Source organism: Micropterus salmoides, unplaced genomic scaffold (genome assembly GCF_014851395.1).
Source record: "Micropterus salmoides isolate LMB-PRFRI ecotype aquatic unplaced genomic scaffold, ASM1485139v1 Ms_hic_scaffold_3096, whole genome shotgun sequence".
In the NCBI taxonomy this organism is placed as follows: domain Eukaryota; kingdom Metazoa; phylum Chordata; class Actinopteri; order Centrarchiformes; family Centrarchidae; genus Micropterus; species Micropterus salmoides.
The window spans coordinates 1-25000 of NW_024042369.1; the positions used below are offsets into that span (position 1 = coordinate 1).

The 25000-nt window shown below is 39.2% G+C and overlaps 3 protein-coding genes across 3 annotated transcripts; 1 reads left to right on the top strand and 2 right to left on the bottom strand.

Moving 5' to 3' along the window:
- Window positions 1–25: 25 nt before the first annotated feature.
- Window positions 26–4191, bottom strand: LOC119884024 (leucine-rich repeats and immunoglobulin-like domains protein 2; the record flags this gene model as incomplete). The annotated part of the gene is given in 7 exon segments (XM_038694499.1): window positions 26–169; window positions 437–580; window positions 901–1044; window positions 1274–1417; window positions 1856–1990; window positions 2334–2408; window positions 3537–4191. Coding segments are annotated over 7 exon segments (974 nt in total), but the record flags the coding sequence as incomplete, so codon positions are not given.
- Window positions 4192–5587: 1396 nt separating this feature from the next.
- padi2 (peptidyl arginine deiminase, type II) lies at window positions 5588–19973 on the top strand. Its single transcript, XM_038694497.1, has 16 exons — window positions 5588–5789; window positions 8046–8217; window positions 9016–9085; window positions 9710–9771; window positions 10236–10353; window positions 12030–12182; window positions 12325–12512; window positions 14701–14804; window positions 15204–15315; window positions 15442–15549; window positions 16101–16252; window positions 16417–16564; window positions 16752–16845; window positions 16966–17045; window positions 18595–18738; window positions 18867–19973. Exons 1-16 carry the CDS (start codon window positions 5698–5700, stop codon window positions 19098–19100), a joined length of 2031 nt encoding a protein of 676 aa, XP_038550425.1. The 5' UTR covers window positions 5588–5697; the 3' UTR covers window positions 19101–19973.
- LOC119884023 (rap1 GTPase-activating protein 1-like) lies at window positions 19375–24972 on the bottom strand (the record flags this gene model as incomplete). Its single annotated transcript, XM_038694498.1, is given in 5 exon segments — window positions 19375–21458; window positions 21555–21602; window positions 23254–23363; window positions 24316–24418; window positions 24858–24972. Coding segments are annotated over 4 exon segments (337 nt in total), but the record flags the coding sequence as incomplete, so codon positions are not given.
- Window positions 24973–25000: the final 28 nt, after the last annotated feature.

The following is a 25000-nucleotide window of genomic DNA, read 5'->3' on the forward strand; positions in this document are numbered from 1 at the left end:
TAGACTGATCAGAAGAAGCACTTACAGGGTGCGTAGACTTGCCAGGCCACTGAACACTCCCTCTCCCAAATGGCTGATGGAGTTTTCTCCCAGGTTCAGGCTCTCCAGGAGACCTAAACCAACAAAAGCTGTCTCTTCAAGTCTAGTCAGATGATTGAAGGACAAGTCTCTGCACAAAACAACCACAAATATGCTGAAGATTAGTTCAAACAGTTTTCAGATGAACAGCAGTTCTGTGTGTCAATGTGGCCGGAAATTTCCAAAACAAATTGTCATCCAGTCAATAGAGCACTGAATCAGCTCCAGACCCAACAGTACTGCAACAAGATAACAGTAACTCCTCTGAGCACACAGAATACATTTAAAAGCCCAGGGCTGATGAAAGAAAGTATGAACTCTTAGCTGTATGGGGATTTTGATGAAGGAACACACTCACAGTTCCTCCAGCTTTTGGCAAAACTCCCAGGCGTCTGGTCGGATGATGCCCACGGTATTCTGGCTGACCCGCAGAACCCGCAACATGCGCAGACCATATAGCCAACCTTTGTTGACCTCAGTTAAGTTGTTGTGCTCCATCTCTCTGAGACACAGATAACAAAATGGCATTAATAAAAACATCCGTCATTACATAAACTGATTTGTGTTTATGTCCTATCTGCTAGAGAGATCATGGCCAACATGATCAGTACACATTTCACAACAGATGCAGAGATTGGTTTCTGAAAAAAAAACAGAATAAGTTATGTTTTATTCCTGCTCCCCACTTATCTTAATGCATTTACAGACCTCTTTATAGCTATTGTAAAGGTTTTACAGTTCCACAACTGCTGATGAACATGCTGTTAAATAGCACTTTAAAGTGTTTATAACACTGTCCTCTGTTTATAACACTGTCCTCACAGTTCTTCAATGTTGTTAAGCCCAAAAAAGGCGCCATCCATGAGCTTAGTGATGCCGTTCCTCTGCATCTTCAGTGACCTCAGTGAGTCCATCCCTTTGAATGTCAGGCTGTCCACTATCTTGATCTTGTTACGCTTCATTTCACTGCAATGAGAGTAAGCATAAGTTTTCTTCCACCAAAAACAAACAAAAATAATAATAAAAAACACACACAAAGAGCCATTATTATTATTAAATTTGATTTACAGTAAATTCAGCCAATTACCTAACCCTGACTTGCTGCAAAATAATTTAAAACAGTTTTGTCTACCAACAGATCAATTTTTAACTAATGATTTTCACTTTGCACCATAAAGATTTGCACAATACTTACAGGAACTGAAGCTGTGGAAGTTTGAAGACTTTCGATGGCAGCACAGCTAATCTGTTTCTGTTCAGCTTCAGCACCAGCAGGGAGCTGGAGATGTTTTCAAAGCAGCCAGGCTCGAGGACGCTGATCTTGTTATTACTCAAATTCCTATGAGATAAAAGAGCAGAAACATTGGAGCCCAAAAGAAGACTGTTTGCTCTGCAGTTAAACTTATTGTGTACATGAATCAGGTTTCTTTAGAGAAACCTTGAAAAGCGTGCTTGAAATATCTTGCACTGTATCGCACTGCTCTGCTTTAATATCTGCTCTGTAAAACTTGCTATGTCATCTTAGTGTCGTATTAAAGAAAGCCCACCTTTGTAATTACAGAACATTAGATTACATCCTTAACATTTTCTATTATTAAAATAAAATATTTGTTATACATTTTGTCATCTTGGCAGATATATAGAGTAGTGGTCCCTAGTTTTAGTTTATTTTCAAACTGTACTGTCAGGCTATTTAATAGATGATTTACCTTCTTATCTTCCTTAAGGGGAAAAAGGTTAGATCAAGATGATTTTTAAAAAAGCAGTATTTGCTTACATATATTTCAGCTGCATGAAGGGGAAGGATCCAACTTTGAGCTCAGAGATGGAGTTGGACGTCAGGTCCAGTGTCTCCAAGGAAACATAGGGCTGCAGCTGATGCATCAACAGCTCTGAGATCCGATTGTGAACTCTGAATCATATAAAACACTATCATTCAGAAATTTATTTTCAGACAGATAACATGGTATCAGTATACAAGACTTCAAAAGCTATTAATTATATATATATAAAAAATGTTTCACAAAGTCATTTTTGTCTTTGGTGGAAACGTTAAGAAAACAGATCACACCAAATGGCATGTGATGTCATTCATAAACTGAAAGCAGTTCAAAATAATATAAGAATCTAAAGTCATTAGACAGTACAGACAAACATTGTCTGTCTTTAACATAAATAAGGTCTAGCTTTACATTAAGAAATACAAAGCCAGTGACAGGAGAGGCAGGAAAACCTGAAGGGGATTCTATACTTACAATGACAGTGAGGTGATATTTGAGGAAACATCTCCAAGAAAGGGAAGAACAGTCAGCTCATTGTGATTCATGGTACTGAAATGAATTCCAACCTATCATTAATATCATGTTAAAAAGAACGTTGCAAAAAAAATCTGCTGATTGAAATGGAAAAAACATCAAACTTTACCTCCTTTGTATTAGTCAAATCGTGTATTGTCTACCCCTTCCCAAACGCACTACAAATTCTGAGAAATTTACTCAGATCCACAACAGCTTCATATTTCCATTCAGTTGCCAGTTTATTAGCTACACCCAGCTAAAACTACTGAACTTCAATACAACAACAGCAGCAACAAATCTACCATCATGAAGATTATAATGTTTTGTGGAGAAGGGATGATTAACTCATTTTGGAGGCTGAAGGTGTTTCTGTTATTTTGTATTATAATTAATAAAGTTAGACTAAATAGTGAAAATCAGTGGTTCTCAAACTTTTTTACATCAAGGACCCGTAAACTGACACAAATTAGACCATGGACCCCCATTTGATAAGATTTTGTCCGAGGGTTGGCCATCTCATAGGATTTTTGCTTTTAAATGTTTTATAACAGAAAATGTATGAAACTCATGACTAAAATAGTCATACTTTCTGTCATTGTGTTACTTATGGATAGAATTTTAGTGAAAATAAAATTGTTCCCCTTTTTGCCGGGGATCCCCTGGAGGCCCCTCAACGACCCCTGGTAGTCCCCGGACCCCACTTTGAGAACCACTTTTGTAAATAATGCAATAAAAAATGAACTGCACCAGAAACTACACCTTCCAAAGAGACCCTAAATGTGAGTTAACATCTCTGGGCTCGTTTCAACAAAACCTGAACATTATAACATCCTTAAAAGGTAGGCTATATTGCAGGACTGTTGTATTTGACTGCACTGGTTTTATGAGTGTAAAAACTGCGTGTAAATGATGTTCACATCTATCTTTATTTATTCAGTCAATTTACACAGTGACTGGCCAAATTAATTTAAATATGATTGTCGTTCTTTAAAAAAAAATCCCCGATTGTCTTCCTAATTAAATTTTTTAAAAATGCATTTAACGTTAGTCCAAAACCAAACAAAATCACAGACAAACATCTCCAGGTAAAATGTTATTAAGTTCTGTGGAATCAGTACAGGACTAACTTCAACACATCTTCGTCTAAACAATTTTACTTACACTTGAGTTATCCCATCTGGTGGGTCGCTGGGAGCCGTCGATAGCCTTTTCCTGTTGCAGTCCAGAATACGGACCTCATCTTGTCCTTTATAACACGAGCAAGGAGCAGGACAAGACCCAAGAGCCCAGCCACTCAAAGTCAACAGCATGAAGACAAGGGCCGAAGGAATGAACAAACCTTCCGCCATTTTAAATGACTTCCTACTGAAGGCTACGTAGCTACGTGGCTAACTCGCTAAACTGGCACGTTAACAGTTACAAAATTACCACGAGATTGTCCCTGAAATCTGATATCAGTCAAACGAACACATATTTCTGGCGTACATTTCATGGCTCCAGGCGGAACTGTATAATACAGTTTTTTCCCAACTTGTGTGAGGCATCCCAACAGAGATTTCTCCTCTTCTTCCCAATGCCTGGAATTCCTGACGCTCCCCCCGAAATGGCTAATGCTAGCTCACTGCCGAGCTGATTTGGTCCCGCAAATACACTACTGTTTAACAGACGGCAACGGTTAACTTCCACAGTTGCTTTTGATTGTGAAACATTATCCTTGCTCAGGCCGACTGTTAACGATTAACAAACAATAATTTTCTCCGTCTTTCTGTCCCGAAAGAACAACAAAGCCCCTTGAGTTGATGACATAGGATATCTTACACCCCGCCCCTTTCCAGCAAGTTTCCAGTCATTCTACTGGTTCGTGCTTAAGCTTGTCAAACATTTGCATCGATTTGATTGGATCTCGGTCCAATGTGTTTTTGTGGTAGCCTTTACTGTACACAAAAAAAGTTTTTCAAAACTGCTGCTGTAAGAATTAGTATTTCACATTTAGTTGCTGGTGTTGGTGGTAATTTCCTCTTTATGCCTTTTGAGAGTTTTTTCTTATTAAATAATATAGTAATTCATTGATTGTGTAGTGTTACTCCTGAGGACAAACTGGGGTTTTATTTTCAGCAAGCGGGGCAGTGTGACCATATTTTAATAAGGATAATGGAGAAGGTTTACTATAGATTTAATTTATGTTGCGGGAGTCCCCACACATTCAGCGTGGCTGCAATGCGATCTTCGAGAGACCCTAAACATAAACACATAGATAGGATGATGCATGTTATTAGTGATGATGAGGAGTCTAATCCATTTCAGATCGAGCTGTCTGCCTTAATGTACTTTTATTTTAATGCATAGCGCCTTGGAGGCACTGACACAGAGACTGTGACTATTTCATAATAAAAGTCAGCCCTTGTTTCGCCAGTTAAATGCCTCTGTGTAAGAATTGGAAGCACAGCAGCAGAAGGGAGAGAGTCGCACAAATATATCATTCAGTAAGTTTACTTGATCATCTGTCTGGCAGTCTACTCAAAACGCCACCTACTTAAGAACGCCAGGTAAATTAACAGGTGAATGCAATTACCAATCTCAAACAAGGGGTCATTATAACTTACAAATGATAGCCTAAATCATTTATTATCCCAGTAATTCTTTTCCCGACACAAAGTTTTGAATAACTCCCTCCTTGAAAATATTAATATTATTAATAGCCTATCCTGGAAAAAACGTTTTTGGGGATGGCAGGGAGTCACTGTAATTGACGATTGCATCACCCTGTTAACTTATCTGACATTCTTATAGCGATTGTCAACCAGGCTGGGATTTTATCCCTGCATTTGTAGCTACACACTGTACACACACCTGTAGACAGACGATCATGTAAACGTAAGATGACATTTATTGAAATGAAAATGTTCTATATAATTTGCCAACTTTAAGTAGGTGGGGAAAACTAGTGCGGCTCATATTTCTGTAATATAGTGATTATAGATACAAAAAGTAATGCACAGGCCATCCCTACTTAGGTTTTAATGAATTATTAGGAGGCCTACATGTGCCAAAAGTATTTTAGCGAACACTGTCTTCAAATAAATAGGCCTAAACAGAAGGACAGGCGGGGAGCAGGAACGAAGATTGGTGGCATCGGTGTTGGGGGTGGGGTTGGATGTTGGCTGCCCAATGAGCGAACACAGAGACTAAACCATACCTGCAGCCTTTATTATCGCTTGTTACTCTCAGCCTACTTCAGTCTGCGAGACTATTGCGTCGCTTCCTGACAGCGGAACAATCGTAGGGCATTTACTGCTTCGCAAACGGCGACAGGACTGCAGCCATGGTTCATTCCCGGACTCTCAGAGTAGATTATGACAAAACTACAAGTGTTTTATGCGTGGTCGGTTCGGAACTTAATGTGAACCTGAACAGGTAGGCTCTTGTTTTGGTGTCATTTGCAGTGCGCACTAATACACTACCTACAGTGGCAGCCTAGAGGCACCCTTTACTCGGGACTGTGTGTTAGCAATTATTACTTTGCTGTAGCAATATTGCCTTTGTGATAAATTCAAATTAACTTTATTGGCATGAATTGATAGCAACAATATTGCCAAAACTATTTCATTTCATTTATTACACCCATAGCATATTTTACCTCAGGTGGTTTCTACTGTTAGTTTGTCAACCAGTTCAGTCACATTCAGCTCCAAAAGTCTATTGTCTAAGGAAGATTCCCTTCTTTGGATGACCTTGATGACTGAGAATCTCCACAGACATTTGATCAATTGATTTAGTTAAAAGATCCCCATTTTCATGAAACATACCCTCAGATGCTAGTTTATTCCGTATACAGTCACTAAATATAATCTAAACAGTAGACAATAGATACTACCTTCACAAACTTTATATTGTTTAGTTTTTGTAACTCTTTTAGGGAGGTTAATCACTGCTGAATTGATGTATTACACAGCAGTCCTAGCTGTAGCCTATTTGGTTTGCATATCCTGGTGAAGGCCTCTTTGTCTTTTGTTTTGTATCAGTGGAGAGAATCAACAATCCCCTGTTGTTGCTGTCCAACAGGAGAGACTTTGTTGTCCAAAAGAAAAGCTGCTGTTCTTTCTGCCAAATACCAGCCTACACAACACAGCAGAGCAAGGCTAGATTACTGACTGGGCAGAGTGGGAGACTGGCACACGGCCCGGATCCTCAGGGGCTCTGAGGGTGTTTTTGAAATATCCAGAAATTTAAGTCTGATATGATTGAAAAGGACATCCATTCTAGAAGCCTAGTCATGTAAAGGGTCCCTGTATTTAAATCTTAAATAGGTTCACTTTTTTCAAGTCTATTTAGAAGCAATAATCACTAAAGAGGCTGCAGTCATTCATCCTGTCCATACTGGCGTGAAGAGATCCTGTCCTAATGCGTTTCCAGACAAAATCAACAGGCCTTGCTCTGTGCAAAAATGCATTCAAAGTTCAGCTGGAGCTAGTATGAGGTTTCAGCAGTTCAAGTTAGTAAAATTAAGTGGATTTCCACCAAAGTAAGTTCTGTTTTTAGTACAAAATTACCTTTTTTGTGATTTCGTACACTGTTTCTTGCTGAGCTGCGTTAAATGTAAATGCTCCGTACTTGTATAGCGCCTTTCTAGTCTTTTCGACCACTCAAAGCGCTTTTACACTACATCTGCATTCACCAGTCACACACATTCATACACTGAGCCTAAGTGCTCAAACGGAAACTAACATTCACACTCATTCATACACTGGCGGAATAGCCGCCAGGGGCAAATCGGGGTTCAGTATCTTGCCCAAGGACACTTCGACACGCAACCAGGGGGAGCCAGGGATCGAACCACCGACCTTCCGATTAACGGCCAACCCGCTCTACCTCCTTGCGTTGCAAGGGTAATAACACAAAGAGAGACTTACACTCAAAAGAGGAAGATACTCATTTGGTTTGACAAGCTCACTGCTGATGCCTCGAGGTTGAATGTTGTCCCCAATCTTTTACGTTGGAATCTCAATATAAAATGATAAATTTCATCAACTGATAAATCTTTCATACAGGCATGTGGGTTTATTGTTTATCAAGACATTGTTAAGTTTAGTGAACTGCATGGTGCCTATTTCTAAGGAAAACTTTGAATCCTGAGATCAAGATAATAGATTGAGAAGATCAGGTTTCTTGGTCATTACGCAGAATATAGGCATGTACTCACATGCGACATACCAGGAAAAGCTTCGGATTACAAAATGGGACAAAGTGGCCCGGAGGCGTAGCCGTCCTCTTCTTCTGACTCTGCAAGTGAGGCCTGGTGGTTTTTTTACCACCTGCTCTTAGTTCTTTATTCTGCCACTTTTAACACCCTCAGCAGTTTCTATTTGCAACTTAATGTCATCATGCATGTGTGTGAACTCACATCATCCTAATTATTTTAATAAAATCAACTGTATGGGTTTAAATCACTTATCTTGCTTGTGATATAGACTAACTTTAGATTGACTGCAGCTGCTAATTTGGGTCACCACCTGTTAGGAAATATGAGCTTCTAGCTTGCCTGCATACTTCCGGGCTCTTCCTCCCTTGTATATAAAGTCATTATTGCTCTTACACACGTAAACTGTATGTCTCTGTTATGTAAATGCAGCTCTAACATGTATCAAAATGGGACATTTCTCTTATTCTCAGGAGTGCCCCACCAAACTCCAAGTTCTTCTCTGTGAAGTGCACTCCCAATGTTCAGTACAGCATCAGCCCGAAGCCACGGGAGACGCTCATCCTCTCTCCCACCCCCCTCGATGGAAAATCAGTACTACTCATCAGCATGAGCAGTGCCAGTCAAAATGAGAATGATAGCAAGGTAAAGTAGGACAGAAGAAATGATACAAAGGTCTCTGTACATGTAAATATTGTTTCAACTCGTGTCGGGCACAGACCTGGCACGTCGCACATATTGGTTGTTGACTGTTGATCTTTGTTGTTGTATATTTTTATGTTGTCAGTTTATATATTTATATGTACACAATATTCTCTTCCATTGCGTTACTTCTGCACAGCACAGATATATGAATAATGCACATGTGTATATATAAGTAACATTGTTCTTCCATTCCATATTTATTATATTTCTACATTTATTTATGCTGACTGTATGTTTGTCTACGTGTAGCACCTTATCACCACAGCAAATTCCTTGCATGTGTAAAACACTACTTGGCAATAAAGCTCCTTCTGATTCTTCTGATTCTGATTCTGAAGTGCATAACACAGATGTCACAATGCATTAGGTCATACTTCTGGTTTCCTTATGTGCTGAGGTATGGGACACGAAAGCTCCAGGAAATTATTTGGTTATTGAAAAAATGCACACTCAGGAACATGATTCAAGTTCATGTGAAAACCGTGTATTCAGATAAAGTTACTGACTGATATTGACTGGAAATATATCAGTCTTTGTTCCTTTTAGCTTCTTTTAGTTAATGATTTGCACTTTTCAAATAACCAGAGGACATATTCTACACTGATCAAAGCTCAAGAGCCTTTTGCTTTTGCAATGTACAGTTTAAGTCATAATTTTCATTCATGTTCTCTTTAAGATTTCACAATTATCAAATGTCATTTTGTACATATAAATGACTTGTACTTCTTGTTTTATAAGTTGTCTATCCAGTACTATGGGGTGAATAAAGAGATGTTGGGGAAAGCGATCCTTCACCTCACAGCTGTTGGTAAGTTAAAGTGGAACAAAACAACATGCTTTTGATTAGAAGATTTATAACAACCAATAATTTGATATGTTTAACCTTTTCACTCTGAGTTGCCCTACTATCAGAGTAAAGCGTGAAAATTCCTGGAAGTCAAAATTAGTAATTACCATATTATAATGCTGAATTTGATCCTCCTGTATGACCCAAACATTCCCTTTTGTTTGAAGATAATACTGTACACCCATTAATGTCATCATATTAACATTTTTATGCAACTGTTGCACTGATATAACCATTTTATTGTTAAAATTAACATATTCTTTTAAAAATATTACTATAATATTACCAGCCTAAATAGTTTTATTTAGTTTCTTTAAATATGTTACTCTTTAAATATGTTTCCCCATTATTACCCTTTGTATTTGGCCCATTATTATCCCATTACATAAATTTCAGTCTAATATTACCCAGATATCCCCATTGTTAATACCATGCTATTACCTGGTTGTTACTTTGGTAATTATATGGTTTTTCTTAATTATTGCATCTTTATTATGAAACTATTATGCCAATATTACAATGTTAATATACTGAGCTGTAATGTGTGCCAGACACTCTTATAAACAAAATATGTCTGTCACTCAGAGATCTCTCTGGATGTGGATGCTGACAGAGACGGTGTTGTGGAGAAAAACAACCCTAATAAGGTGAGCTAAAATGTCTCAGTTTTAGATGGCACTGCAAAGTCTGACACCCAGTGTAGGAGATATTTTATAATAAACAATAACATAACATAATAACAATAACATGCCATGTGTAACGAAATGTAAAGGATTCTATTAATGTAGTGAACTCAGTTCTGTATAGTTATCATTTTAAAGTGTTCCTACTTCTGTTTGAGATATTTTAACATTCATTCTTCCTACTTTGAATAAGATAATCTCTCTGTACAAGCCTGAACTGGCTGTGGTAAGAGACAAGTTTTGCCTTAACACTTTGCACGCAAACAGTTTCACTCCATTTAACTTTCTCCTCTGATATATTCTCCATCAGAGGCAAGGTATTTGCTTAAGGCGAAGTATAAGCTGTTTCAGAAAACCTCTTGTTTTAGGTTTTCTGGGAAACTGTCAATCCAAACACATCAACATCTGTTTTGTTGAAAACTTGTCAGGGATCCTGGAAATGGGGTCCTAAAGGGCATGGAGCCATCGTATTGGTCAACTGTGACTCAGAGCGGACCTACTGGAAGCAGCCAGACAGCGAGGAGGACTTCATCTCCAAAGTGTCAGGTAATATAGTACTGACGCTCAGTTCATCCAATTCAAACATTTCAAATAGCTATATTCAGAGCTATCCCCTGTCACTACTGGTGTTCCCCAGGACTCTGTCTAACCCTAACCCTTCTGTTCATCATCTATCTGCTTCCTCTTGGCCATATCTTTCGTAAATTTAACATCCATTTCCACTGCTATGCGGATGACACCCAGCTCTACCTGTCTGCCAAACCTACCACATCCCTCCCACCAACATCCCTCTCTGATTGCCTAATGGAAATCAAATCCTGGTTCTCTTGCAACTTCCTCAAACTGAACAGTGACAAAACCAAGGTTTCCTCATTGGCACCAAATCCACTTTGACTAAATTTGTCAGTTTTTCTCTTACCATTGACAACTCCACAGTTTCCCCGTCCCCTCAGGTCAAGAGTCTGGGTGTGATCCTCAACAGCACATTTTCATTTCAAGCTCACATTAATAATGTCACTCGGTCTGCATACTTCCATTTACGTAACATTAAACGCCTCCGACCATCTCTCTCACCCACTAGTACAGCCATTCTCGTTCACACACTGGTCACATCCCACATTGATTATTGTAATTCTCTTCTCGTTGGTCTTCCTCTCAAATCCATACATAAACTTCAACTGGTTCAGAACTTGCTGCCCGGATCATCACCAGAACCCTTTCTATTAATCATATTACTCCTTTCCTTCAGCAGCTTCATTGGCTTTCAGTTAAATACCACATTGATTTCAAAACTCCAGACCTTTAAGGCCATTCACAACCTCGCTGCTTGGTACCTCACTGACATCCTTCATATTAACACACCCACCCGTACTCTTAGGTCTTCTTCTTCTAATCACCTCACTGTACCTCCTGCTCATTTGACCACCATGGGGTTCAGAGCCTTTAGCCTCTCTGCCCCTCGTCTCTGGAACTCTCTTCCACCAGACATCCGTAACATTGACTCACTTTCCATTTTTAAATCCCGCCTGAAAACACATCTTTTTAAACTGGCATATCCCACATGATCACTCTTTCTCAATCTTTGTTTCCAGTTGTTTTGTACCCGGATTTTATGCACTGTAATTATAGTTGTTAATTTTATCGATTATTGCTGTGCTGTTTTATTATGCTTTGTGACGTGACCTTGAGTTTTCAGAAAGGCGCCAATAAATAAAATGTATTATTATTACCACTGAATTCTCTCTCTCTCGTGCTCTTTCTTCCCTCTGCACTATTTGGATTTTCTGCTGTCAGCATTAAAAGGCCACTCATATTTGCTTTTGCAAAGTCAGCAGAATAAAGTGTTGATATGAGAAATCAGTTTGATAAAACTACAAATCTACAAACCTTTGTGTGAGTGTAAGGGCGGGTTGATAAAGAAGAGCTCTCAAATTACTTTGCAGTAGACAACCCAGAAGAGCTGAAATGTAGTAAAAACTGGTATTAGAGTGTGTGTGTGTGTGTGTGTGTGTGTGTGTGTGTGTGTGTGTGTGTGTCCCTAAAGTTGGCATGGATGTTACCCCATATTGACATTAGCATTTACCATCAGAGTTAAAATCACTCAAGTACATTTATGTCTATTTGTTATATATATTTCTACATATCTATTTGTTACATGTACATTTGAAATTTATGGTATCTAGGATTAAACAACATTAACAGGACTCTTTGTGGATGTACAGATCTGAAAGACATGTCTGTCATGGTGCTGCGGACCAAAGGCCCTGCTCAACTCCCAGAGGGCTACAAGCTCACAATGCACATCTCTCAGGGAGACGCAGAGAGTGTCAGAGTCTTCCAGTCCAAATCCTCTGAAGTGTCGAATAATCCCCTGAGTGAGTAAAGATGAGGGGAGTGAAAGCCCCAGAGCAGATGATGTAACATGCATGTAATTCAGCTGGCTAGTTAACACTCTGCTGTTTTGATCTGCTATCTTTAAACATTTTTTTAACTATCATGTTGTTTTTACTTCTGCAGATAAACTCTTTGACTACTTTGTAAAGGACTATCCACTGGTCCTGAGTAGTAAGGTCCTGTCACAGGAAGTGCCTTACCTCGGAGGTGTTGCAGAGATGAACTTTTATGTGGAGGGCCTCAGGTTTCCTGACAAAGACTTCGATGGTCTTGTCAGCATCAACCTCAGTCTGCTGGAGCCCATCAGTGCAGTAAGATCCTCAACATGGCATCCATTATTTCACAATCTTTATTTCATCTACAACTATGAGTTCCTTATGTTGTTTAATCATATCAATCATATTTTATGTAAAACTGTTTGTGATTAATTTGTTTAAAAAACAACAACAATATAGTTTGTTAGTCCTGATAAAAACTCAAGGTTTACTTAAAGGTTCAGTGTGTAATATTTCTGAGGATTTATTGACAGAAATGCAATATAATATCCGTAACTATGTTTTCAGTGGTGTCACATTTGGACAAATGAAGGAGCACATGTGTTATTTAGCACAAGAGCCTGTTGATCTTTATACCATGAAGCCAGACGGAGTTGGGACAGATGCAGACAGATAACTGCAAAAAAACAGGGACTAATCAGTGTGGATTTTCCCAGATGGAAGGATTTGATGTGGGACAAATTTTTTCAAAGCGGAGCTGAAGTTGTCTGTTTTCTGCTGGAGAGGTAATTAAGTTAGTCAGACTTTAGCGATGCAAATGAAAGCTGTTGTTTGATAGCTTTAGCTAGAAGATGGCCATAATCAATGAGAGAAGTGACTCGGTTCCCCTGTCAGTGGTGTAAAACATTAGCTGGATTAATTTCATGTAGCCTTGTTATTCTCCAGCGCTGTGGTTTGACTTTTCCGGTTACCTTAGGGAGACAATCAGCCGATCAGTAATGTTAATTGGCAATAAAATGGTAACTTTAGCTTACAGAATGGAAGCATCAGCCAGCTGAACTTTTACTGCTCTGGTAGAAAAAAACATGTAGTTGGATTAATTTCATGTAGTTATTCTCCCGTGCTGTGCTTTGGCTTGTGGTGTAAAGTATGTAGTTGGAATAATTTCATGTAGTTTCTCTCTCTCTCCAGCGCTCTGTTTTGGCTTTTTCAGTTATGTTCGTGAAATAATCAGTTGATCACTAATTGGCAATAAAACGTAGCTTCCAGCATGAAAGCTCAGATCAGCTAAACTTTTACGGCCCTGGTAGAAAAAATTTGTTGTTGGATGGTAATTTAATGTAGTGATTCTCCAGCGCTCTGTTATGGCTTTGCAACGTGGACAGAAATGTGCCCTTACCTTCCTGAGACAGTTGATGAATGTTATTGGCAATAAAACAGTAACAGCATGGAAGCTCAGCAGCTAAAATTCTGTTGAATACTACCCTGGTGGAAACATGTATTTATTTTACCGCTAATAGTGAAACATAACATGACCGTGTGCCTATCAAGTGACCAATAATGAATATTTTCCGAATTTACGTAAAAAAAAAAAGTGCTTTGCAACTGTGCACAGAAATGTGTAATTTATACTTTCACATGCTAAATGCCCATTAAAAAAGTTGCACCGTTTTACTACAAGCTGAAATTATGGCTGTTGTATTTCAAAAAATTAAAAAAGATATTTTGGTAAGATTTGCAGATTGCTTATCTAATTAATTAAGCAAAGCCAGAGGAGCCTTGATCCTCACCAGCCAATGCCTTTGTGAACTTTATGTATTATGTTGTTTATAATGGGCTGTGGTGCAGAAACAGTGAGGCTTACATTGTCCTGTTATCTGTCAGTGGTCATACTTGATGCACTAGATGTGATAGTTTCTGAGATGTTCTTCATTTACTTTGGTATGAGCCAAACCTCCCAAGATTTAACAAAAAGTATGATTAAACTACAGTAAAATAATGTATTACAGGAGTATGAGACATCATGTAACACTTCATTTCTTGATGTGGCTGTTGTTTAATGAACAAGTAACAATAGTATTCACAATAACATATGGTTTTGAATAATCAAGTAAATATAATTTCTTAATATATCAATCTAAAGAAACCTGATATCTTGACTGGCAACTCTCTGCTATCTAACCGAGGACATCTTTTGTCCTGTCTCAGGCACCATAGCTATACAACTCGCTTGGATAGGGGAGGGGCGGTGCAATTCGCAGTTCTCACCACTAGATGCCATTAAAACTTACACACTGAACTTTTTTTAGTTGTTCATTGCTTTCAGACTTTTCTCACAGTCTTCCTGAAAGCTCCTAACAATGCTAGTAGGTGGATCTTGAGATTTTTAAAAAAATTTTTGGGCAAACCAAATTCTCTGCATTTATTTGGTCACATTACATTACAAACATACATGAAGAGGAGTATAGCTGGCTATACTCGGCAGCCTCTCATGTTTTAACAGGGTGTCCCTGAGACGCCTATTTTCACAGACAAAGTCGTGTTCAAAGTGGCTCCGTGGATCATGACACCAAACACCCTCCAGCCTGTGGAGGTGTTTGTCTGCAGGTAAGAGCTAACTGATGAATAATAATGATAATGGGGGTGGCAATAGATGTAATAGATGTGGCAACAGGATGTTACAGTGTTACACATTCAATATCCATTCATTTTTGCTAATACTACAAAGAAAATGATTACTCATGTAAATGATGGTACACAGAAACATCCATGAACCTAAGTTTTATCTGTTTTACATATGTCATTCTAGGTTTGTTTTTGTGTCTTACATTGCATTTGTGTTTTGTTTTGCCCAAAATAACTTGGATTTTGATGTTGATAATAACGTTATTGGTAGAATGTAAAGATACAAACAGCCAGTCGGATTTGCAGTTTTTAAAAGAAACAAGAGGATTGCAAAATATTGCTTGGTAAAAAACTTTTTTTTGCCTGTGGTTACCTTCTTAGCACATCTGATAACTACCAGTTCCTTAAAGTAATGAGGAACCTTGTGGCAAAGAGTGGATACAAGCTGAAGATTTGCCATAAGTATCAGAATAGAGGAGATCGATGGATGCAGGTAAAAAAACTAGATGGGCACACTATATATATATATATATATATATATATATATATATAATATATATATATAAAATTATAAGTTATTGTTGACAGCAGAAATATAACTCATATCTCTATGTTTCAGGATGAGCTGGAGTTTGGCTACATCGACTCACCTCATCAACAGTTTCCTGTTGTTCTGGATTCCCCTCGAGATGGAAAACTCCAGGATTTTCCATATGATGAGCTACTGGTGAAACACTAAATGTCTCTTAAAGTGAAGTGTTATGAGAGACAAAACGCTTTTAACCAAACTTCACTCAAAATTGTTATTTAGTGATTGTTACTTCTACTGTCCAGAATGATATACGTGTAGCATTTGACACAAGAAGGCTGTTTCATTTCACATTCATCTGCTGAAGGGGGAAATATTCCCTGTGCTCACCTTAAATCTGTGTTTAAGGCATGTATGTAGGATCATGATTTTGTGACCACTGCTAGTTTGGAAACCAGTTGTAGTTCAATATTATTATTATTATTATTATTATTATTATTAGACAAGTGTGATGTGGGAACTTCCAACTGCACATAGACTGAAAAAATATGTTTTCAGTGAAGTAGAAGACATCTTGCATCCGACAATTAAACTTTTGAAATGAAAAATATTATTGATCTTTAAATTATGGAGATATTTATAATTTTAAGCTTTTTAACCTCAGACACGAATTATTGTTGAAAGAAGAGTATTTTCAAATGTCTTGAAACACGTCTGGAGGGTATCTTTAATCACCTTGATGTCCTCAGGGACCCGACTTTGGCTATGTGACGAGGGTGGCCAAGAGAAAAGATGTGAGCAGTCTGGACTCATTCGGTAATCTGGAGGTTAGTCCTCCCGTCACTGTGAATGGAAAAAACTACCCCCTGGGCAGAATCATCATTGGAGTGGCCTTCCCCACGTGAGTTTGCAACAGATACAGAGACAAGTTCCGTGACTTATGAATAATTTGTGTATGAGCTGCATGTGATTAATATATCCTGTTCATTGTTGTGGGACAGTGCAGTAAACGGAACATGCAGCAGAAGTTTTGTCAATATACTTGCATCTCTCTCATTATATAAGGGCAACTAAAGGACGGAACATGACCAAAGTTGTACAAGACTTCTTGTGGGCTCAGAAGGTTCAGGAGCCCATTGCCTTATTTTCTGACTGGCTCTATGTCGGCCACATAGATGAATTCATGACTTTTGTCCCTGCACCTGACAGAAAGGTAAATATTTCCTGTTTAAACAGAAACCACTTAAACTGCTGAACTGCAATATAAATAAGACATGAAGCTGCTACCTGACTGCTGACTACTGAATGCTGTTACGTATGGTATATTACGGTTGTTTGTATAAGCTCTCAGGAAATGAGACACCCAGTGTTATCTTTATCTCTTGTGTTTCTGTGCACAGGGCTTCCGCCTGCTGCTGGCCAGCCCAGACGCAAGCTACAAACTATTCAGGGGTTTACAGAAGGACGGACACGGACAAGCAAAACTGTTTGAGGGTAAGTCTGTCTTACTGCTGACTTATTTATTATCTATGGAAAGTCCACTGTACAATGTGCATCTTACCAATGAAAAAAAACCTCATCATATACTTCACTCTGTTAAACACTTCCAAAAAGGTCTGAAAGATGAAGAACCAATCACCGTGGATGAAATACTTGAAGATAGTAGTCTTCAAGATGAAAATAACTATGTGCAGGTGAGTGGAATTGTAAGATTAGACTCAAGCCCAGAAAGGATCATTAAACACTACAAAATCCAAACATAAAATATGGCATCCTGCTAGGGATTTACTGTAATATGCACTGTATGGCCAAAACCCAGACACAACATCTAATTGTTGAATATCTCATTTCAAAACTATGATTGTTACTGTAACATGGTGCTATAACTCCCTCCACCCGATGTGAAGCCTTTCGACAGGATTTTGGAATCTGGCTACAGGGATTTGCTCCCATTCAGCCACAAGAGCATTATTGAGAGTGCGCACTGATGTTGGGCTATAACGCCTTGCATGCTGTCAGCATTGTAGTTCCTCCCAAAGGTGTTGGTCAAGGTGCTCTGGCATTAAGATTTTCCTTCATTGGCTAAGCATAAATCATTAAACAGCCCCAGTGTACTGTTTCAGAGGAAACTGGCAGAGGTTAACTCAGAAGCAAGACTCAGAGACAGGCAATACAAAGATGAAATTCAGTTTTACTTGGTACAGGCCGGCAGGGTCAGAATACCAGATAATCAGGCCGAAAAAAGCAAACAAATTCAATCTGACAGGCAGGAGACCAACAGAGTCAAAACGTGTAGCTCAGGCAGAATCAAATAAATAATTAACTCTGAAATGACAGGAGAGTTTGTAAACTGATTTAAAATACAGAGATAACTACATAAAGTTTATGAGCTGGGAGGATTTGTGACATCCACCAAACCATACAGTTGTCAACATTCAGGCATCCAGCCATGATTCGTCCATCAGAAAAGCAGGTAGTGAGGAAGGATTTATCACTTCAGATAACCTTCAGTTTCCACTGCTCTGTGGAGACCACCCCAGCCGACATTTAGCATTACTGATCTGAGTTCTGTGTGCCTCTGCACGGCCACTTGAGTTAAAGCTCCTGCTAAACAGTTCTTGTGACGACGTTGTTTCTCAAAGCAGCTTGTCTTCTCTCACTTCCAGGTTCCAAACTATTTTTACACTGTGATTCAGCACTTGGCGGCCCTATTCTATTGCAAACACGATGAGCTGTGTCTGCTCCTACATGTTTGCACTTCACTATAAATGATAATTGACTGGGACAAATATAGCAGGGCAGACATTTGACAAACTGACTAACTGGAAAGATCAAACGACAGGGCCACATTGGAAGTTACTGAGCACTATAATGTGACCCATTTCTTGTGACCAAATGTTTGTTAAAGGTGACTGCATGGCTATATGCTTGAGTTGTATAGATGTTTTAGCAATGGGTGTGTGTCTGAGACAGCTGAACCTGCTTATTAGAAGGAGTGTCCACATACTCTTGGACACATAGTGTACTTAGATTATCTTGAGACATACGGGTACATTCTTTTTATTTTTTGTTTATTTTTTACTGTTTTGTTTTTATTGCTTATTTTGTGTAGAACACTTTGCAACAGAATTGCTGTAAAAGACAGCTCAAGGTTACAGAATATAATGAGAAAAAATGAGTTTTAAAAAGTGTATGTAGTGTGTATTTTAGAGTATGTATAATGGATGATGTCTTCCCCCCCAGAGCTGCATCGACTGGAATAGGGATGTACTGAAGAAAGAGCTGGGCCTGGATGATGAGGACATCATCGACCTGCCAATACTCTTCAAGTTACTGGTAGAGGACGAGGGGGAGGCGTACAGAGCTGTGGCTTACTACCCTGACATGGTATGTTTAGACATCTGTGAGAAATTTCCAATTTAAGAGGTATTAAAGCACTCATCAGTTAGAAATAACATGTGAGTAAATCTAGGAGCTGATCGCACAACTGTTAGTCTCATCACATCTGTTCCCAGGTGAACATGATTGTCTTGGGGAAAAACCTCGGCATCCCGAAGCCCTTTGGGCCCAAGGTGAATGGACGCTGTGTCCTGGAGGCTGAGATGTGCTCCCTGATGGAGGGCCTGGGTCTCAACTGCACGTTCATTGATGACTTTGCCACTTACCACAAACTACTGGGAGAGGTGCACTGTGGCTCCAACGTCCGCAGAGAACCATTTCAATTCAAGTGGTGGAACCTGGAGATGTGAATGAAAACTCTACAGCTGATGGAGATTGCTTTGACAGGCAGAAAGTTTGTTTGTTTAAGACAACAATGGCACCAGGAGTGTGCTTGAGGTTGGAAGAGATGTTTTTCTTGTTAAAGCCTTACATTATCGCTATGTCTTTAAATCACAAAATGCTTAAATTTCTTATCATTTTGGAAATACATGCCACTTCCAAACAATGTTAGCCTCATTTTCATACCAACATACTCTCACATTACCCATTTATGTTAGAAGATTTACCCCAGGGATCATGATCTACTGTATGCATCTTTATCTTTATTAAACATTTTTGTTGGTTTTATTTACAAAATGATGAAAAGCAATATATACAAACAAATCTTTTGAACAAGGGCTTAAGCAGACTGTTGACAAGAACAGAAAATACAATCATTTGAATCGAGCACATAGAAGATTCACTTGCAATCCTGCTGTGGTTTGGACCAGCTGTTGGCATACAGTGCAAGCACAGTTAGATGAATGGTACCACATATGCTTTAATAATACAGAGCCATAAGAGGGCGTACTTCATCTACTCAAAGTCCAGAGGAAAATCATTTGAAATGATCCCAAATCAATTTTAAAGGCTGTAATATACAAATGTGTTATTATTACAGAAATTAATTACAGTCCAAATACTTTTTTTTTTTCTATGCCATTTTCCTGTAGCGTTAAATGCAACATGTTACTTTGTTCCAAGAAAATTGTAGCTATAAACAGCTTGATGATTACAGCTGTTTTGCATTTGGTTCGGTGTCTTAACTCTTTTGTACTTTCACAAACTGTAAATGCTGTCATTAATTTACTACAGACAATAAATCTCATGTCCGCTTCAGTTGTATCACTGAAATAAAACAACTTCATGTATCAGTTCTTCCTTTCATAACAAACCGAAGATAGGAAAAAGCTTCTCCGCTCAGGAGAGGTGAGATGTTGCAGACTCAAGTTTACTGTGGTCAGGAGTCAACACCAAATCACCATTCATTGGCGCAGATATGTACAAATAAATACATATCCGCCTAGTTTTACATTCAAGCCAGTTGGCAATGCAGTGCCTTTAAATATGACTGTCCTTCAAAGCAGCTCACACGACACAATCATTAGAAAGGCAACTTCAAGACGAGTCACAGTGTAATTCTTATTCAGCAACAAATCAGGTTTTTCAAAAGGTAAGTATTTTGGACTTCGTAATGTAGTGCTTATGTCACGCACATATATTACACTTAACAAATAAAGTAGGAAACTGTGGCATTTGGCTCTCTACCAGCAATGTGCACTGCATCTGGAGATGTCGGCTGGTTTTCAATAAAACACAAATCACAGGGACAACACCTCTATGTCAAGCATGGCACCAGTGTACAGAGGAGGGTTTTTGCCAAGCAGATTTACACCATGCACAGTACCGTTGTATACACACACCTGTACACAGACATCAAATCAACAAGTGGTGTGTGACAAACAGTATTTGGAGACAAAGGTCTAAACAGCAGTACCTTGAAGGGGAGAATGAGGATGCATGTTGCTGGTTGGGGCACTACTGTAATTATGCACTTTACTCTAATTATATAGCATTGATGGAGTCTACAGTTCTGTTAAAATGTTCTTTCTACAGACATACTGTAAACTCTAAATTTGAATCTAAAAAATGCAGTTATTTCTCCCTTCACGCACCTAGGAGGAAGGTGACTGATGCTATTACAGCCACCAACAACAGCATCTCAGAAGTACCCTCCATCAAAAACATGACAGATATACTGAAGCTGTCGTCAAACATGACAGTGCAGAATACTCAGAAGAAGAATAAATTCAATAAAACACAAGTAGTGGCCTGACAGACAGCCACCCACACACCCGGTACATCAAAGTTTAACCCATGTACAATATCACAGTGGGATGTAAGGTTGACATTAAAAAACAGTTTCCTCTCTAGTGCAATTATCCTCTCTATAGACCCGCTGTTTCACAAGCTAAACAAACACCAGTTGTCTGTCTCTTTTTCACCTTACCACTCTTTTAGTCGTAACATTAAACCCCTCTTCTAATCCTGATCTGTAGTGTTTACAGTAAGAATCAGGTTTCAGAGCTTACTGGCCTGAAGAATGAGCAGACAGCCAGATTTATTCTGCTAAACCAGCTGACAGTCAATAGTGATGCTGCATGGGTGTGGAGGTTTCCTTTGCCTTGAGCATTCAAGGAGGGTTCCGCATGGAGCTGGAATGAGGGCGATAGGTAGGTACATGTCCATGGAGCTGGGGGTCTGTCATTACAGGCAGCAAATCCATGACAAACATACAAAAGCAGATCCGTCAGTCTCTTGATCTGGCTTCTAGTTCTGCTTCTCGTCTGTGGTTAAAATGTGGGAAGAAAGTAGAAAACAAATGAAGAAAATAAATCTTTATAGTCATACTGTCATTAAGTAGCCTCAACATTATGTCTTACCTGAAAACGGACGTTGATGTAGCTATCAGAGGAGTATGGCTAACAGTTCTGCAGACAGACAGGGAGAGATGACGGCACAGTTAATATTGACAAATACAATAATAAATGACCTGCAACAACATAAAACTTCAGCGTAGGACTACAACTAATGATCACTTCTGTTTTAGTCACGCTAGCAGCATGGCAGTCAGTGCACTACTTTGATTCAGACTGAATTATCTCACCTATTGGATCACTTATGTCCCCAGTTTGATAAAAAAAAAAAAAGTATCAGAAACTAATTAGGAGCTAAACTAAAACCGGAGCACCACAGGGCATGTTTTTATCCCCTTTTTTATTCATTCTCTACACTGCTGACAACAGGCATAGTCAGGAATCTTGCCACATCCAGTCACTTTTTTAATGACACTGCACTTGTTGGTGTCCTTAATCGAGGTGATGACCCGGCCATAAAAGAGAAGTTGCCTCCTTTGTGAATTGGTGAGTCAAGCTTCTTAAAACTAAATGGTGGGAAGACAAAAGAGCTTATTAACGACTTTAGGAGTAAGAAGGAGGAGGCTCTTCCTGTGATCTTTACAGATCAGCAAATTGAAATCGTCCAGTCCCATAAATATCTTGGGGTTTGCCTTGACAGTAAACTAAACTGAAAGAATAACACAGACACTGTTTTCAAGAAGCCACACTCAACGCTATTTTTCCTGAGAAAATTTAAATCCTTTGATGTAAGCAGAAACCTGCCAGTGACTCATAGTAAAGAAAGCGCCAAACTAAAGCAATATCATGGATCTTGTAGACCATCCACTCAACAGTGACTTTATGACACTTCATAGGCCAACTCAAGATGCCTGGGTGTTAAAAGGCTTTTAATGGGTGTACTGGTTTAATTTCTTGTTCTGTGTGCATGTAGTGGTTGTCTTTTCTGTTTATGTTGTCTACTGTGTGATGTGATCCGGTGGCAAATGAATTTCCCCACTGGGGAAAAAAGCTTTCTAATTTAATTAATACTTTTTTTTTAACATTCTTCCTACCCAGAATAAGTATCCTCCTCACTTTTCCACTAGCGCCACCAGGAGGTTCATATTTGTGGTTTTATTATTGGATGGATTGCTATTCATGTTCCCCTCAGGATGGATTGTAATAACTTTGGTGATCCCTTAACTTTTCATCTAGCGCTATCATCAGATCAAAATTTTAATTTGTCCAATACTTTGGTTTATGACCAAATACATGAAAAACTAAGGGTGTTCCCATCATCCTCAGATACAGTTTGTGTTACATTTTGTGTAGTATTTAGTGTTAATTACTATCTGTTAGCATGCTAACACACTAAAATAAGCAACAGCATATTAACATTGTCATAATGAGGATGTTAGAATGGTTGGCTGTGATTGTGAGTACAGCCTCACGGAGCGGCCAGCATGGCTGTACTCTTAGTCTGATTGATCTTCAGTCTATAAAATGTCCACCCATCACCCATATAAAATTACCTATCACAATTTCCCAGAACTCAAGGTGGCATCTTCAAAACCCAAAGATATATCAAACAGAAAAAGAAGCATGTAAACTGGAATAAGAGCCAATTGGTCCATTTTCTCAATAATTGACTTAAACAATTAATCAGAACAAAACATTCTTTGCAGTGACTTTGAAAAACCATCTGAGTGTCACCTAATGACTGATGACAAGCAGTTTGTCTCACCGATGAGAACTTGTGCTCCTGTGAGGGGTGATCTGTCTTGGACTGGCTGTCTGTCCCTTTTGGCTCTGATGTCTTCACTCCATCCAGTTGCTGCTGAAGATGAGAAGCTGCTGGGAAGGAGGCGACAGATACATGGCTGTCATGGTTAATAAACTCAAGCGTATAATGCTGCCAGCTGTGTAAGCATGCAAAAGATTAATGGTTCAGAGTGAATTATTAGTGACAGAAAAAGAAAACAAAATGTGCAGCTTAACAGAAGCTGTGTGGGAATCACAGCAAACTTTGCAATGCTCTACTTTTTAGGCATGGTAAACTTCATTAATTTAAAGTTGCTAAGTTACACAGACTGGGCCTGTTGTTGGCAGTGAGCTCCACTGCTGCAGCTGAGGTGAAGTTCATCACACAAGAGTGCTCCAATTGTCACGCTCTGCCGGTTGGCCATCCTTTGTGTTTACTTTTGAGTTTTTGAGTTTTGGGTTCTGTCCTGTCTAGTGTCCAGTATCTGTTATATAGTCTGCTTGTCATGTCTAGTCTCTCTGTTTTCCTCTGCTCTCTCTCTCTGCCTCGTTAGTCTCATGTCTGTCACCTGTGTTGCTCCCACCCTGCTCGTTAGTCCCTGTGTATATATACCTGGTGTTTCTGTCTTGTCCTTGTCCGGTCATTGTTTATGTTACCCCTCAGTCTGTCGTGCGTGTACTCTCTGCCTGCCTAACCAGCCTTGCTTGTCTTGTCTCGTCTCCCGGTACTTTTGGATTTCAGTTATTCAGCCACTCACCTGTAAGTGTGCTCGCTTTTGTTTGTTTATTAAAACCCTTCATTGTACCATACCTGCCCTGCTCTGTGTCCTGCGTTTGGGTTCTCCAACCTGCCTCCACACCACGATCGTGACACCAATATTAATTGCTCAGGAAGCAGAGAGTGTTATTCTTACACCTGGCCCACCTAGATTTCCCCCAGATACTCTGGATAAGTGAAACAGTCGACCTTTGGTAATGTGCCTGCTTCTCACACCTTCAAGCTATCACTGACCCAGTAATATGAGCCACTTTCTCCTAACCTTACCTGGAAAACTCCCCTGGCTGGTACCGCACGCACTGTCTTCCACTGCAGAGCTGTACACAAATGAGTCTTTCTTGAGTGGCGTAACACAAGAAGACACACTTTCCTGTAGGGAGGGGTAAAGCAAGTTAGAAATAGTTCCCCTTTTTTGAACAACTATGTACTGCAAGGACAAGCAGACAGCATAACCACAACCACAGCTCTGCTCCACTTCTGTATTATTATTTTTTGTTTCTATTTTAGATGCAAAATGGTTCAAATGAAATAAATGGATAAACACAGTAATATACTATTACTATGCAATACACTTTGAGACCTGTTATTAGTGGGATGTAGTGAAATCCCTCAAACATCCTTTGTTGTTTAGTTCACAACAAACAGCAGATAAAAAAAAAATTTTTTTCCCCAAAGTAAAAGTGAGACATGTGTTAATGGAACTACAAATGTGTCATCAGCTTTGAGAAGCCGCCTGCTGTTTCGGTGTACTGATCTACATCATGTGTGTATTTTCATCATGTGTTACCACTCTGCCTGTTTCCACCCACCAGTCCAGTGTCGTACTCCTCGTCTGCTTCGTGCTCCTCCACTACGCTGGCAAAGCTGCTAGCATTGGAGGAGGAGCGGGAAAGGTCCTGAGCCTCGGGAATGGATGCTGCCCTGCAACACATCGCCAAACTACACACTTGGG